This window comes from Staurois parvus, unplaced genomic scaffold, assembly GCF_062004578.1.
Source record: "Staurois parvus isolate SC_StPar_1 unplaced genomic scaffold, SC_StPar_1.0 ptg000175l, whole genome shotgun sequence".
Taxonomy (NCBI): Eukaryota; Metazoa; Chordata; class Amphibia; order Anura; family Ranidae; genus Staurois; species Staurois parvus.
The window spans coordinates 10,946,195-10,962,788 of record NW_028317971.1 but is presented as its reverse complement, the minus strand read 5'-3'; the positions used below and the strand labels follow the sequence as shown (position 1 = coordinate 10,962,788).

General features: G+C 48.0%; 1 protein-coding gene across 1 annotated transcript in view; it reads right to left on the bottom strand.

Moving 5' to 3' along the window:
• Positions 1–16,594, bottom strand: part of POLR1H (RNA polymerase I subunit H) — a 58,014-nt gene that overhangs the window by 13,273 nt on the left and 28,147 nt on the right. The window contains exon 3 of the mRNA XM_089676959.1: positions 1,189–1,292. Coding sequence (XP_089533085.1) covers positions 1,189–1,292 — 104 coding nt within the window. The remainder of the gene's footprint in view (positions 1–1,188; positions 1,293–16,594) is intronic.

Here is a 16,594-nt window from a genome sequence, read left to right as displayed (position 1 = left end):
ATCGCTCTCAGGCTGCTGGCACACAGATTGTGGTCCAGCGAGCTGGAAAATCTTTGTGCAGGGCGCAGCTGAGAGTGGCATTGTTACGCAAGTGGCAGCGCGGTCTTAGATTGGCTGGTCCTTCGGTCACAAGTTGGTGAGAAGGGCTGGGGTTATGACACACTGGCAGTATTATGAAGTTATGAGAATAACCCTTTCCTGACAGACGGCAAAACAAATCTTAACACGTGAAAACAGTTTTGCAACTTTAACATATCCCAACTACTTAGTGTATCCAGGTGAATTATAACTTGTTTTTTCAGGACAAACTGGGCTTTCAGTTGGTGGTAAATTGTAATGGATATCTTCTGATTCCCCCCTCCCACCCCACCAAAGGAAACGTGGCACAAAATAGTAAAAAAAATATTTATAGCCAAATTTAAAAATATATATATTTCTTGCCATCGCGATAACCTACCACCAAAGAGCAACCCAAAATAAATTCTCCTGCTCCTGATGATTGCAGCAATACCACATTTGTGTATGTTATTTTGTTGTTTGCACCCATAGTAGGGCCCAGAAACAATAGTGTGCATTTTGCTTTTTCTTTTTTTAATCCTATCTAAAATTCACTGACTCTGACCCAGATCAAACCCTGATCTATATTTTATATTTATTTATTTTTACACACTTTTCTTTGGTTACACTTTTCCCTTTTACAAAGGAGAAAAAGATACAATGTATCTTCTTCTCCATTCAACAGGAGAAAATAACACAGGTTGGGCTGTACAGTGAGTAATCACTGTGATCGCCAATCAGAGACTATCCCTGTGATCAGGTGATTGGAAAATAGGCCTCATGGTTATCAATTGTTAGTAGGAGCCCCAGATCTCTGGATGGGAGCTTGGTGTCTTGCTGGGAGTGTGCTCTCAGCTCACAGTAGAGCATATACTGTATGTGGCTCCAAATAAGAAGACCCACTTTTGTTAGGTTGGATATATACTTTTATGCAGGGTGTAGACAATGAGTGAAAAAAAGAAATTTAAAGAAAAAAAAAAATCATAAAATAAAAATATGATTATAAATACCATATTAAAAAATAGTAAAAAGAATATAAAAAGAATAAAAAACAAAAACCTGTAGTGCGCTGTATAGCATGTGCATAAACAAAATGAGTTGTGTGTTGAGCACCCAAGGTGAACATCTTACCAGGGGTCCTTTTAAGCTGTCGGTCTCTTCAGCCTCATTTGACAATGCAATGGTGTCCAGCTTGTTAAACATTACAGATGTCTGAACATACTTTCCCAGGAAATCTAGAACAGGAAAAGATGTATGGTTGATAGATTACAAAAACATTTTGCTTGTCTCCCTTTGCTCTCCATTCCGACACCCACCCTGCTGATGCCAGGCACCGATACGGTGAGTGTGTGCACGCTCATTCCCCTTTTCTAACTAAGCTCATACCTTTTTTTTAAGTTAGCAGCCCCCACTTTCAGACTCCTCACCTAAGCGAGAATGACATATTTATCATCCCGTAGCCTCCTGGGATATATACGCCATATCCCCCAGGAGGCTGTGGAGCTTAAAGTGATTGTAAAGTTTTAGATTTTTTTTTTTTTAAATAACAAACATGTTATACTTACCTGCTCTGTGTAATTGTTTTGCACAGAGCAGCCTCGATCCTCCTCTTCTCAGGTCCCCAACCAGTGCTCCAGGCTCCTCCCTCCCACTGAGTGCCCTTGAGCATGCTGCTCTTACTCTGGTGGTACACATGCGTGCTCGCTTTTGTGATGCCTCTGTGTGTCTGAGACACAGGGGTTTGGACATTTTTGAAAAAATTACTTGTCCAAGGAACTAAAATCAGTGTCCCAATCTTCTTGTCCCTTATGACAATTTACATGTCCAGATAAAAAACATTTTTCTTAACCAAAACTGTATTTAAAATCGGAGGCAATATTAGGAATGTTTTAAAAACAAAAAGGGATTTTATGGTGACTTAAACATTTAATATTTTTAACACTGCGCTCTTTATTTCTGCCTCCCCTCCCTGCCTGTCTCCAGCACCGCACTCGGGGACTAGCAGGGAGCAGAGAGACCTTGCAGTGTAAAGAGCACCGATTGGGTGCTTGTCAGGAAAAGGGAGTGTCAGGCTTATCCTTTATCCCTTTCGCGTTTTTTGCTCAAGATTAAAAAAAATAATTTTAGGCCTGAAGATTACACAAAACCCCCAAACATGATATATTTTCTGAAATCAGACACCCTACAGAATAAAATAGTGGTAGTTCCAATTTTTTTATGTTGCATGATATTACTGCAAAATTTCAGTAACAAATACAAGTTAGTTCATTTTAAGGCACAAAAAGAAGCCATAAATAACCATATTTTTTTGTAAAATATAAAAGATGAGGTTGCAGCAAGTAAATAGATATCCAACTTATCAAACCTTAAATTTGTGCGCACTCGTGAAATGGCGACGAACTTCAGTACCCTATATTTTCTATAGATCGACACTTTTAAACATTTCAATACCGGGCAATTTTACACCTTCCTGCCCAGGCCATTTTTCAGGTTTCAGCGCTCTCACACTTTGAATGACAATTGCGGTCATACAACATTTCTACCCAAACTAAAATTTTATCATTTTCTTCACACAACTAGAGCTTTCTTTTGGTGGTATTTAATCACCGCTGGGGTTTTTATTTTTTGCTAAATTAACAAAAAAAGACCAAAAATTTTGTTAAAAAAAAACAACACATTTTTCTTTGTTTCTGTTATAAACGTTTACAAATAAATAATTGTTGTTCATAAATTTAGGCCGAGATGTATTCTGCTACATGTCTTTGGTGAAAATAACCCAAATTAGGATGTATTATTTCGTTTGTAGGAAAGTTATAGAGTTCACAAACTATGGTATAGATCTGAAAATTGATCATCCCACGATGTGCATGAGAGAAAAAGCTCTCCAGTGTCATTGCCTCCTAACTGGCTCCCACTGTTGTCAATCACAATCAGTGAAGGGGTTTTTTTTTTTTTTGTTTTTTTACACAATTTGCTTATAGCAAAGAATTACTTTGCTATAAGTAAGCATTTACCTGAATGACATCGATTCATTCAGGTTTTTGTTCTTTGTGCTTAGCTGTGATTTGGCCACAGCTAATCACATGACATGTGCATGTGACCTGCTGTGACCATTCACAGCTAGGCACTAGTATACAATGGATGGCATGAATGAAGCCATCCATTGTATACAACTGTCATGTGACCTGCTGTAATTGGTCACAGCTGGTCACATGGTACCGGCAACGGGGGCCAGTACTCAGATCTGTCATCGTCTGTGTCCGAGGTACACGGCCGGTGACAGATCGCGCCGCTGCACGGCTCTGCAACCGCACGAACTGCGCATGTGCGGGAGGACGCCAAATGGCGTACACCCCGGAAAGCTGAAGCATTTTTGCGGCCGCCAAATGGCTATAGGCCGGCGGCTAATGGTTAAAGCTCCTTATATGTCATCAGTATAGCGTACGGAGGAGGTGTGGTGCTAGAATTATTGCTCTCGTTCTGGCGTGTGGGGTGATATGCAACATGTGTATCACAATCAATGTTTTCGTAAGTAGGTGCCCCAATGTGTGCATTTACATTTGTACATGCGTATATGTGGGGGGGGGGGCATGGTGTGTGCTTGGGTGTAACTTTCATTTTTTACAATTAAAAAAAACAAAACAAAAAAAAACCCTTTTTTTAACCTAATTTTGTTTTTTCATCACATAGAGGACAATGTCCCCTACGTGATGATTTTTTTGGAGACAGGTTCTCTTTATTGAGGCATCCAAGATCTAAAAGACCCTGGATGTCTCCCCTCTGTTCCCCTGAATGTAATGCAGTGCACATCACACTGCATTACATTCTTTCCCTGGCTTAATTGCTGGGAATCTCTCACCGGGGACCCGGAAGTGACATAACGTCACTTATGGGTCGGGTCAGAACAAAAAAGGGAGGGGAGTGGACGGGTCTGCTCTCCTCCCTCCCCTAAAGCCACCGGCGGTGAGCCAATCCCGGGCCCGCAGATGGGCAAGCACAGCCCGAGAAACAGTGGGCGGAGGAAGTAGAGAGGCTGGCACTGTGTGGAAGCTTTCCACCTGACAGGTGAGCCCTGTTGCTTTCCTGCAGCAGGGCTGAAGGTAAAAAAAAAAAAAAAAACCCCTACCTGCCTGGCGCCAAAAACTACATGTCCCAGGCGTCGGGCGATAGGATTTCAACATCCCTGGAGACAGAGTGTGGTGAGGCTCTACCCCACTCACTGACTGTGATTGACAACAGTGGGAGCCAGTTAGGAGGCAAAGACACGGGAGAGCTTTTCTCTCATGCACATCGTGGGATGGGGATCAGGCTCAGATACGTATCAGTGGGGGTTGAGGTGAAAGCTGCACACTGAAGGTTTTTTACCTTCACAATAGAATGCACGAAAATAAAAAACCTTCAGGCTTTAGAACCACTTGAAGCAATGCACTTTTTATTTGATCCTTCAGTCCAACTTGAGGCCTGCCGCAGCCTCTGCCGGCCCCACCTGAGGCCTGCCGCAGCCTCTGCCGGCCCCACCTGAGGCCTGCCGCAGCCTCTGCCGGCCCCACCTGAGGCCTGCCGCAGCCTCTGCCGGCCCCACCTGAGGCCTGCCGCAGCCTCTGCCGGTCCCACCTGAGGCCTGCCGCAGCCTCTGCCGGTCCCACCTGAGGCCTGCCGCAGCCTCTGCCGGCCCCACCTGAGACCTGCCGCAGCCTCTGCCGGCCCCACCTGAGACCTGCCGCAGCCTCTGCCGGCCCCACCTGAGGCCTGCCGCAGCCTCTGCCGGCCCCACCTGAGGCCTGCCGCAGCCTCTGCCGGCCCCACCTGAGGCCTGCCGCAGCCTCTGCCGGCCCCACCTGAGGCCTGCCGCAGCCTCTGCCGGCCCCACCTGAGGCCTGCCGCAGCCTCTGCCGGCCCCACCTGAGGCCTGCCGCAGCCTCTGCCGGCCCCACCTGAGGCCTGCCGCAGCCTCTGCCGGCCCCACCTGAGGCCTGCCGCAGCCTCTGCCGGCCCCACCTGAGGCCTGCCGCAGCCTCTGCCGGCCCCACCTGAGGCCTGCCGCAGCCCCATCTGAGGCCTGCCGTAGCCTCTGCCAGCTCCATGTACGGCCTGCCGTAGCCTCTGAGTCCCATCTGAGGCCTCCAGATACAACTTTATTCCATTAAAGTCAGGAGTATAATTCGAGAAGCAGCCAACACATTTCAGGGAGCCAAGTACCCACTTCATCAGGACTGGAAAGAACATAACAAGATTTTCATATCAATCTGTCCATTCACTGGGTCATAATTAAGATCACAGTCAATTGTAATGAGAGTATCAAAATAACTGCATAAAAATGAGGACATGGGGCTGAGCAAAAGTTAAAACATAGGCGCTGAACAAAAATGAGGACATGGGGGCTGAACAAAAATGAGGACACGGGGGCTGAAAAAAAATGAGGACACGGGGGCTGAACAAAAATGAGGACACGGGGGCTGAACAAAAATGAGGACACGGGGGCTGAACAAAAATGAGGACACGGGGGCTGAACAAAAATGAGGACACGGGGGCTGAACAAAAATGAGGACACGGGGGCTGAACAAAAATGAGGACACGGGGGCTGAACAAAAATGAGGACACGGGAGCTGAACAAAAATGAGGACACGGGGGCTGAACAAAAATGAGGACACGGGGGCTGAACAAAAATGAGGACACGGGGGCTGAACAAAAATGAGGACACGGGGGCTGAACAAAAATGAGGACACGGGGGCTGAACAAAAATGAGGACACGGGGGCAGAACAAAAATGAGGACACGGGGGCTGAACAAAAATGAGGACACGGGGGCTGAACAAAAATGAGGACACGGGGGCTGAACAAAAATGAGGACACGGGGGCAGAACAAAAATGAGGACACGGGGGCAGAACAAAAATGAGGACATGGGGGCTGAACAAAAAAAAACAGTGGGAGCCAGTTAGGAGGCAAAGACACGGGAGAGCTTTTTCTCTCATGCACATCGTGGGATGGGGATCAGGCTCAGATACGTATCAGTGGGGGTTGAGGCGAAAGCTGCACACTGAAGTTTTTTTACCTTCACAATAGAATGCACGAAAATAAAAAACCTTCAGGCTTTAGAACCACTTGAAGCAATGCACTTTTTATTTGATCCTTCAGTCCCACCTGAGACCTTCCGTAGCATCTGCCAGCCCCACCTGAGGCCTGCCGTAGCCTCTGCCAGCCGCACCTGAGGCCTGCCGTAGCCTCTGCCAGCATCTGAGACCTGCTGTAGCCTCTCCCAGTCCCATCTGAGGCCTGCCGTAGCCTCTGCCATTCCCATCTGAGGCCTGCCGTAGCCTCTGCCATTCCCATCTCAGGCCTGCCGTAGCCTCTGCCATTCCCATCTGAGGGCCTGCCGTAGCCTCTGCCATTCCCACCTGAGGCCTGCCGTAGTCTCTGCCAGCCGCACCTGAGGCCTGCCGTAACCTCTGCCAGCCGCACCGGAGGCCTGCCGTAGCCTCTTCCAGCATCTGAGACCTGCCGTAGCCTCTCCCAGTCCCATCTGAGGCCTGCCGTAGCCTCTGCCATTCCGATCTGAGGCCTGCCGTAGCCTCTGCCATTCCGATCTGAGGCCTGCCGTAGCCTCTGCCAGCCCCATCTGAGGCCTGCCGTAGCCTCTGCCAGCCCCATCTGAGGCCTGCCGTAGCCTCTGCCAGCCCCATCTGAGGCCTGCCGTAGCCTCTGCCAGTCCCATCTGAGACCTGCCGTAGCCTCTGTCAGTCCCATCCGAGGCCTCCAGATACAACTTTATTCCATTAAAGTCAGGGGTATAATTCGAGAAGTAGCCAACACATTTCAGGGAGCTAAGTACCCACTTCATCAGGACTGGAAAGAACATAACAAGATTTTCATATCAATCTGTCCCTTCACTGGGTCATAATTAAGATTACAGTCAATTGTAATGAGAGTATCAAAATAATTGTATAAAAATAAAAACATGGGGGCTGAACAAAAATGAGGACATGGGGGCTGAACAGAAATGAGGACATGGGGGCTGAACAAAAATGAGGACATGGGGGCTGAACAAAAATGAGGACATGGGGGCTGAACAAAAATGAGGACATGGGGGCTGAACAAAAATGAGGACATGGGGGCTGAACAAAAAAAAACAGTGGGAGCTAGTTAGGAGGCTTTAGAACCACTTGAAGCAATGCACTTTTTATTTGATCCTTCAGTCCCACCTGAGGCCTTCCGTAGCATCTGCCAGCCCCACCTGAGGCCTGCCGTAGCCTCTGCCAGCCGCACCTGAGGCCTGCCGTAGCCTCTGCCAGCCTCTGAGACCTGCTGTAGCCTCTCCCAGTCCCATCTGAGGCCTGCCGTAGCCTCTGCCATTCCCATCTGAGGCCTGCCGTAGCCTCTGCCATTCCCATCTCAGGCCTGCCGTAGCCTCTGCCATTCCCATCTGAGGGCCTGCCGTAGCCTCTGCCATTCCCACCTGAGGCCTGCCGTAGCCTCTGCCAGCCGCACCAGAGGCCTGCCGTAACCTCTGCCAGCCGCACCGGAGGCCTGCCGTAGCCTCTGCCAGCATCTGAGACCTGCCGTAGCCTCTCCCAGTCCCATCTGAGGCCTGCCGTAGCCTCTGCCATTCCGATCTGAGGCCTGCCGTAGCCTCTGCCAGCCCCATCTGAGGCCTGCCGTAGCCTCTGCCAGCCCCATCTGAGGCCTGCCGTAGCCTCTGCCAGCCCCATCTGAGGCCTGCCGTAGCCTCTGCCAGCCCCATCTGAGGCCTGCCGTAGCCTCTGCCAGCCCCATCTGAGGCCTGCCGTAGCCTCTGTCAGTCCCATCCGAGGCCTCCAGATACAACTTTATTCCATTAAAGACAGGGGTATAATTCGAGAAGTAGCCAACACATTTCAGGGAGCTAAGTACCCACTTCATCAGGACTGGAAAGAACATAACAAGATTTTCATATCAATCTGTCCCTTCACTGGGTCATAATTAAGATTACAGTCAATTGTAATGAGAGTATCAAAATAATTGTATAAAAATAAAAACATGGGGGCTGAACAAAAATGAGGACATGGGGGCTGAGCAAAAATGAGGACATGGGGGCTGAGCAAAAATGAGGACATGGGGGCTGAACAAAAATGAGGACATGGGGGCTGAACAAAAATGAGGACATGGGTGCTGAACAAAAATGAGGACATGGGCGCTGAACAAAAATGAGGACATGGGCGCTGAACAAAAATGAGGACATGGGCGCTGAACAAAAATGAGGACATGGGCGCTGAACAAAAATGAGGACATGGGCGCTGAACAAAAATGAGGACATGGGGGCTGAACAAAAATGAGGACATGGGGGCTGAACAAAAAAAAACAGTGGGAGCCAGTTAGGAGGCAAAGACACGGGAGAGCTTTTTCGCTCATGCACATCGTGGGATGGGGATCAGGCACAGATACGTATCAGTGGGGGTTGAGGCGAAAGCTGCACGCTGAGGTTTTTTACCTTCACAACAGAATGCACGAAAATAAAAAACCTTCAGGCTTTAGAACCACTTGAAGCAATGCACTTTTTATTTGATCCTTCAGTCCCACCCGAGGACTGCCGTAGCCTCTGCCAGACCCATCCGAGACCTGCCGTAGCCTCTGCCAGCCCCATCTGAGGCCCGCCGTAGCCTCTGCCAGCCCCATCTGAGGCCCGCCGTAGCCTCTGCCAGCCCCATCTGAGGCCCGCCGTAGCCTCTGCCAGCCCCATCTGAGGCCCGCCGTAGCCTCTGCCAGCCCCATCTGAGGCCTGCCGTAGCCACTGCCAGCCCCATCTGAGGCCCGCCGTAGCCTCTGCCAGCCCCATCTGAGGCCCGCCGTAGCCTCTGCCAGCCCCATCTGAGGCCTGCCGTAGCCTCTGCCAGCCCCATCTGAGGCCTGCCGTAGCCTCTGCCAGTCCCATCTGAGACCTGCCGTAGCCTCTGTCAGTCCCATCCGAGGCCTCCAGATACAACTTTATTCCATTAAAGTCAGGGGTATAATTCGAGAAGTAGCCAACACATTTCAGGGAGCTAAGAACCCACTTCATCAGGACTGGAAAGAACATAACAAGATTTTCATATCAATCTGTCCCTTCACTGGGTCATAATTAAGATTACAGTCAATTGTAATGAGAGTATCAAAATAATTGCATAAAAATAAAAACATGGGAGCTGAACAAAAATGAGGGCATGGGGGCTGAACAAAAATGAGGGCATGGGGGCTGAACAAAAATGAGGGCATGGGCGCTGAACAAAAATGAGGACATGGGGGCAGAACAAAAATGAGGACATGGGGGCAGAACAAAAATGAGGACATGGGGGCTGAACAAAAATGAGGACATGGGGGCTGAACAAAAATGAGGACATGGGGGCTGAACAAAAATGAGGACATGGGGGCTGAACAAAAATGAGGACATGGGGGCTGAACAAAAATGAGGACATGGGGGCTGAACAAAAAAAAACAGTGGGAGCTAGTTAGGAGGCAAAGACACGGGAGAGCTTTTTCTCTCATGCACATCGTGGGATGGGGATCAGGCTCAGATACGTATCAGTGGGGGTTGAGGCGAAAGCTGCACTCTGAAGGTTTTTTACCTTCACAATAGAATGCACGAAAATAAAAAACCTTCAGGCTTTAGAACCACTTGAAGCAATGCACTTTTTATTTGATCCTTCAGTCCCACCCGAGGCCTGCCGTAGCCTCTGACAGACCCATCTGAGGCCTGCCGTAGCCTCTGACAGACCCATCTGAGGCCTGCCGTAGCCTCTGACAGACCCGTCTGAGGCCTGCCGTAGCCTCTGACAGACCCGTCTGAGGCCTGCCGTAGCCTCTGACAGACCCGACTGAGGCCTGCCGTAGCCTCTGTCAGCCCCATCTGAGGCCTGCCGTAGCCTCTGCCAGCTCCATGTAAGGCCTGCGGTAGCCTCTGTCAGTCCCATCTGAGGCCTCCAGATACAACTTTACTCCATTAAAGTCAGGGGTATAATTCGAGAAGTAGCCAAAACATTTCAGAGAGCCAAGTACCCACTTCATCAGGACTGGAAAGAACATAACAAGATTTTCATATTAATCTGTCCCTTCACTGGGTCATAATTAACCATTAACCGCCCGGCCAATGGCCGTTTGGCGGCTTCAAATGTGTCTCTGCACTCCGAGTGCACGCCATTTGGCGTGCTCCCGCACATGCGCAGTTTGCGCTAATGCAGAGCGGCGCAGCAGTGCGATCTGTCACCGGCTGTGCACCTCGGACACGGCCGATGACAGATCCGAGTACCGGCTCCCGTTGCTGGTACCATGTGACCTGCTGTGACCAAACACAGCAGGTCACATGACAGTTGTATAAAATGGATGGCTTCATTCATGATGCCATCCATTGTATACTAGTGCCTAGCTGTGAATGGTCACAGCTAATCACATGCACATGTCATGTGATTAGCTGTGACCAAATCACAGCTAAGCACAAAAAAAAAAAAAAAAAAAAAAAAAAAAGCTGAATGAATCGTTTTCATTCAGGTAAATGCTTGCTTATAGCAAAGTAATTCTTTGCTATAAGCAAATTGTGTAAAAAAAAAATAAATAAATACTGATCACTTCCCCAAAGTAGTACAATTAGTAGTAGTAGTAGTACAAGAAACAAGTGTTACTATAGTAACACTGTACTACTTTGGTCATAGTATAATATGAAAAAAAAAATCTTAAAAAAAATTTAAAAAATGTAATAAACAATTAAATATAATTTAAAAAAAAAAAATTATATATATATATATATTTTTTTTTTTTTTTTTTTTTTTTTTTTTTTTCATACCGTCACCAGTCAGTGTCCCTGTTAATCGCCATGCCAGTTATATGATGACGCTGTACTGCACTGGTGACTGTATGTAAAAAAAAAAAAATAGTGAAAATAATTTTTTTAATTTTTTCATTTTCCGAAAAATTATGACAAAAAAATACAGCTTCAAAAAACTCGCCATGCCTCTTATGAAGTACGTCGGACTGTCTACTCTGCAAAAAGGGGTCATTTGGGGATATCTGTACTATTCTGACATTCTTGGACCTCAAGAAATTAGATTGGTCAGTACTTCAGGATCGATCAATTTTCAGATCTATACCATAGTTTGTGAACTCTATAACTTTCCTACAAACTAAATAATACATCCTAATTTGGGTTATTTTCACCAAAGACATGTAGCAGAATACATCTCGGCCTAAATTTATGAAGAACAATTATTTATTTGTAAACTTTTATAACAGAAACAAAGAAAAATGTGGGTTTTTTTTTAAAATTTTGGTCTTTTTTTGTTAATTTAGCAAAAAATAAAAACCCCAGCGGTGATTAAATACCACCAACAGAAAGCTCTAGTTGTGTGAAGAAAATGATAAAATTTTAGTTTGGGTACAATGTTGTATGACCGCGCAATTGTCATTCAAAGTGTGAGAGCGCTGAAAAGTGAAAAATGGCCTGGGCAGGAAGGTGTAAAATTGCACGGTATTGAAACGGTTAAGATCACAGTCAATTGTTATGAGAGTATCAAAATAATTGCATAAAAATGAGCACATGGGCGCTGATAAAAATGAGGAGACATGGGCGCTGAACAAAAATGAGGAGACATGGGCGCTGATAAAAATGAAGAGACATGGGCGCTGATAAAAATGAGGAGACATGGGCGCTGATAAAAATGAGGAGACATGGGCGCTGATAAAAATTAAGAGACATGGGCGCTGAATACAAATGAGGAGACATGGGCGCTGAATACAAATGAGGAGACATGGGCGCTGAATACAAATGAGGAGACATGGGCGCTGAACGAAAATGAGGAGACATGGGCGCAGATGGGAATGACAGAGGCTACGGCAGGCCTCAGATGGGAATGACAGAGGCTACGGCAGGCCTCAGATGGGAACGACAGAGGCTACGGCAGGCCTCAGATGGGAACGACAGAGGCTACGGCAGGCCTCAGATGGGAACGACAGAGGCTACGGCAGGTCTCAGATGCTGGCAGAGGCTACGGCAGGTCTCAGGTGCGCCCATGTCAGCCCCATCTGAGGCCTGCCGTAGCCTCTGTCAGCCCCATCTGAGGCCTGCCGTAGCCTCTGTCAGCCCCATCTGAGGCCTGCCGTAGCCTCTGTCAGCCCCATCGGAGGCCTGCCGTAGCCTCTGTCAGCCCCATCTGAGGCCTGCCGTAGCCTCTGTCAGCCCCATCTGAGGCCTGCCGTAGCCTCTGTCAGCCCCATCTGAGGCCTGCCGTAGCCTCTGTCAGCCCCATCTGAGGCCTGCCGTAGCCTCTGTCAGCCCCATCTGAGGCCTGCCGTAGCCTCTGTCAGCCCCATCTGAGGCCTGCCGTAGCCTCTGCCAGCCACACCTGAGGCCTGCCGTAGCCTCTGCCAGCCGCACCTGAGGCCTGCCGTAGCCTCTCCCATTCCGATCTGAGGCCTGCCGTAGCCTCTGCCAGTCCCATCTGAGGTCTGCCGTAGCCTCTGCCAGCCCCATCTGAGGTCTGCCGTAGCCTCTGCCAGCCCCATCTGAGGTCTGCCGTAGCCTCTGCCAGCCCCATCTGAGGTCTGCCGTAGCCTCTGCCAGCCCCATCTGAGGTCTGCCGTAGCCTCTGCCAGCCCCATCTGAGGTCTGCCGTAGCCTCTGCCAGCCCCATCTGAGGTCTGCCGTAGCCTCTGCCAGCCCCATCTGAGGTCTGCCGTAGCCTCTGCCAGCCCCATCTGAGGTCTGCCGTAGCCTCTGCCAGCCCCATCTGAGGTCTGCCGTAGCCTCTGCCAGCCCCATCTGAGGCCTGCCGTAGCCTCTGCCAGCCCCATTTGAGGCCCGCCGTAGCCTCTGCCAGCCCCATCTGAGGCCTGCCGTAGCCTCTGCCAGCCCCATCTGAGGCCTGCCGTAGCCTCTGCCAGCCCCATCTGAGGCCAGCCGTAGCCTCTGCCAGCCCCATCTGAGGCCCGCCGTAGCCTCTGCCAGCCCCATCTGAGGCCCGCCGTAGCCTCTGCCAGCCCCATCTGAGGCCTGCCGTAGCCTCTGCCAGCCCCATCTGAGGCCTGCCGTAGCCTCTGCCAGCCCCATCTGAGGCCTGCCGTAGCCTCTGCCAGCCCCATCTGAGGCCTGCCGTAGCCTCTGCCAGTCCCATCTGAGACCTGCCGTAGCCTCTGTCAGTCCCATCCGAGGCCTCCAGATACAACTTTATTCCATTAAAGTCAGGGGTATAATTCGAGAAGTAGCCAACACATTTCAGGGAGCTAAGAACTCACTTCATCAGGACTGGAAAGAACATAAGATTTTCATATCAATCTGTCCCTTCGCTGGGTCATAATTAAGATTACAGTCAATTGTAATGAGAGTATCAAAATAATTGCATAAAAATAAAAACATGGGGGCTGAACAAAAATGAGGACATGGGGACTGAACAAAAATGAGGACATGGGCGCTGAACAAAAATGAGGACATGGGCGCTGAACAAAAATGAGGACATGGGGGCTGAACAAAAATGAGGACATGGGGGCTGAACAAAAATGAGGACATGGGGGCTGAACAAAAATGAGGACATGGGGGCTGAACAAAAATGAGGACATGGGGGCTGAACAAAAATGAGGACATGGGGGCTGAACAAAAATGAGAAATTCTGAAATTCTGAAGGACCCTCTGCACACTGGTATATACCCTTTCAAGCAAACTATGCAACAAATAGGGATATTTGGTTCACACATATTGCAATACATGTTTAAGCTGGCCAACTGCGTCAAAGGGATCTCTTGTTTGAACAAAAATGAGGACATGGGGGCTGAACAAAAAAAAAACAGTGGGAGCTAGTTAGGAGGCAAAGACACGGGAGAGCTTTTTCTCTCATGCACATCGTGGGATGGGGATCAGGCTCAGATACGTATCAGTGGGGGTTGAGGCGAAAGCTGCACGCTGAGGTTTTTTACCTTCACAATAGAATGCATGAAAATAAAAAACCTTCAGGCTTTAGAACCACTTGAAGCAATGCACTTTTTATTTGATCTTTCAGTCCCACCCGAGGCCTGCCGTAGCCTCTGACAGACCCGTCTGAGGCCTGCCGTAGCCTCTGACAGACCCGTCTGAGGCCTGCCGTAGCCTCTGACAGACCCGTCTGAGGCCTGCCGTAGCCTCTGACAGACCCGTCTGAGGCCTGCCGTAGCCTCTGACAGACCCGTCTGAGGCCTGCCGTAGCCTCTGACAGACCCGTCTGAGGCCTGCCGTAGCCTCTGACAGACCCGTCTGAGGTCTGCCGTAGCCTCTGCCAGCCCCATCTGAGGCCTGCCGTAGCCTCTGCCAGCTCCATGTAAGGCCTGCGGTAGCCTCTGTCAGTCCCATCTGAGGCCTCCAGATACAACTTTACTCCATTAAAGTCAGGGGTATATTCGAGAAGTAGCCAAAACATTTCAGAGAGCCAAGTACCCACTTCATCAGGACTGGAAAGAACATAACAAGATTTTCATATTAATCTGTCCCTTCACTGGGTCATAATTAACCATTAACCGCCCGGCCAATGGCCGTTTGGCGGCTTCAAATGTGTCTCTGCACTCCGAATGCATGCCATTTGGCGTGCTCCCGCACATGCGCAGTTTGCGCTAATGCAGAGCGGCGCAGCAGTGCGATCTGTCACCGGCTGTGCACCTCGGACACGGCTGATGACAGATCCGAGTACCGGCTCCCGTTGCTGGTACCATGTGACCTGCTGTGACCAAACACAGCAGGTCACATGACAGTTGTATAAAATGGATCATTCATGATGCCATCCATTGTATACTAGTGCCTAGCTGTGAATGGTCACAGCTAATCACATGCACATGTCATGTGATTAGCTGTGACCAAATCACAGCTAAGCACAAAAAAAAAAAAACAAAAAAAAAAAAAAAAAGCTGAATGAATCGTTTTCATTCAGGTAAATGCTTGCTTATAGCAAAGTAATTCTTTGCTATAAGCAAATTGTGTAGAAAAAAAAAAAAAAATACTGATCACTTCCCCAAAGTAGTACAATTAGTAGTAGTAGTAGTACAAGTAACAAGTGTTACTATGGTAACACTGTACTACTTTGGTCATAGTATAATATGAAAAAAAAAATCTTAAAAAAAATTTAAAAATATGTAATAAACAATTAAATATAATAAAAAAAAATATATATATATATATATATATATATATATATATATATATATATATATATATATATTTTTTTTTTTTTTTTTTTTTTTTCATACCGTCACCAGTCAGTGTCCCTGTTAATCGCCATGCCAGTTATATGATGACGCTGTACTGCACTGGTGACAGTATGTAAAAAAAAAAAATTGTGAAAATAATTTTTTTAATTTTTTCATTTTCCGAAAAATTATGACAAAAAAAATACAACTTCAAAAAACTCGCCATGCCTCTTATGAAGTACGTCGGACTGTCTACTCTGCAAAAAGGGGTCATTTGGGGGATATCTGTACTGTTCTGACATTCTTGGACCTCAAGAAATTAGATTGGCTGTCAGTACTTCAGGATTGATCAATATTCAGATCTATACCATAGTTTGTGAACTCTATAACTTTCCTACAAACGAAATAATACATCCTAATTTGGGTTATTTTCACCAAAGACATGTAGCAGAATACATCTCGGCCTAAATTTATGAAGAACAATTATTTATTTGTAAACTTTTATAACAGAAACAAAGAAAAATGTGGGTTTTTTTTTTAAATTTTGATCTTTTTTTGTTAATTTAGCAAAAAATAAAAACCCCAGCGGTGATTAAATACCACCAAAAGAAAGCTCTAGTTGTGTGAAGAAAATGATAAAATTTTAGTTTGGGTACAATGTTGTATGACCGCGCAATTGTCATTCAAAGTGTGAGAGCGCTGAAAAGTGAAAAATGGCCTGGGCAGGAAGGTGTAAAATTGCACGGTATTGAAACGGTTAAGATCACAGTCAATTGTTATGAGAGTATCAAAATAATTGCATAAAAATGAGCACGTGGGCGCTGAAAAAAAATGAGGAGACATGGGCGCTGATAAAAATGAGGAGACATGGGCGCTGATAAAAATGAGGAGACATGGGTGCTGATAAAAATGAGGAGACATGGGTGCTGATAAAAATGAGGAGACATGGGCGCAGATGGGAATGACAGAGGCTACGGCAGGCCTCAGATGGGAATGACAGAGGCTACGGCAGGCCTCAGATGGGAACGACAGAGGCTACGGCAGGCCTCAGATGGGAACGACAGAGGCTACGGCAGGCCTCAGATGGGAACGACAGAGGCTACGGCAGGCCTCAGATGGGAACGACAGAGGCTACGGCAGGTCTCAGATGGGAACGACAGAGGCTACGGCAGGTCTCAGATGCTGGCAGAGGCTACGGCAGGCCTCAGGTGCGCCCATGTCAGCCCCATTTGAGGCCTGCCGTAGCCTCTGTCAGCCCCATCTGAGGCCTGCCGTAGCCTCTGTCAGCCCCATCTGAGGCCTGCCGTAGCTTCTGTCAGCCCCATCTGAGGACTGCCGTAGCCTCTGTCAGCCCCATCTGAGGCCTGCCGTAGCCTCTGTCAGCCCCATCTGAGGCC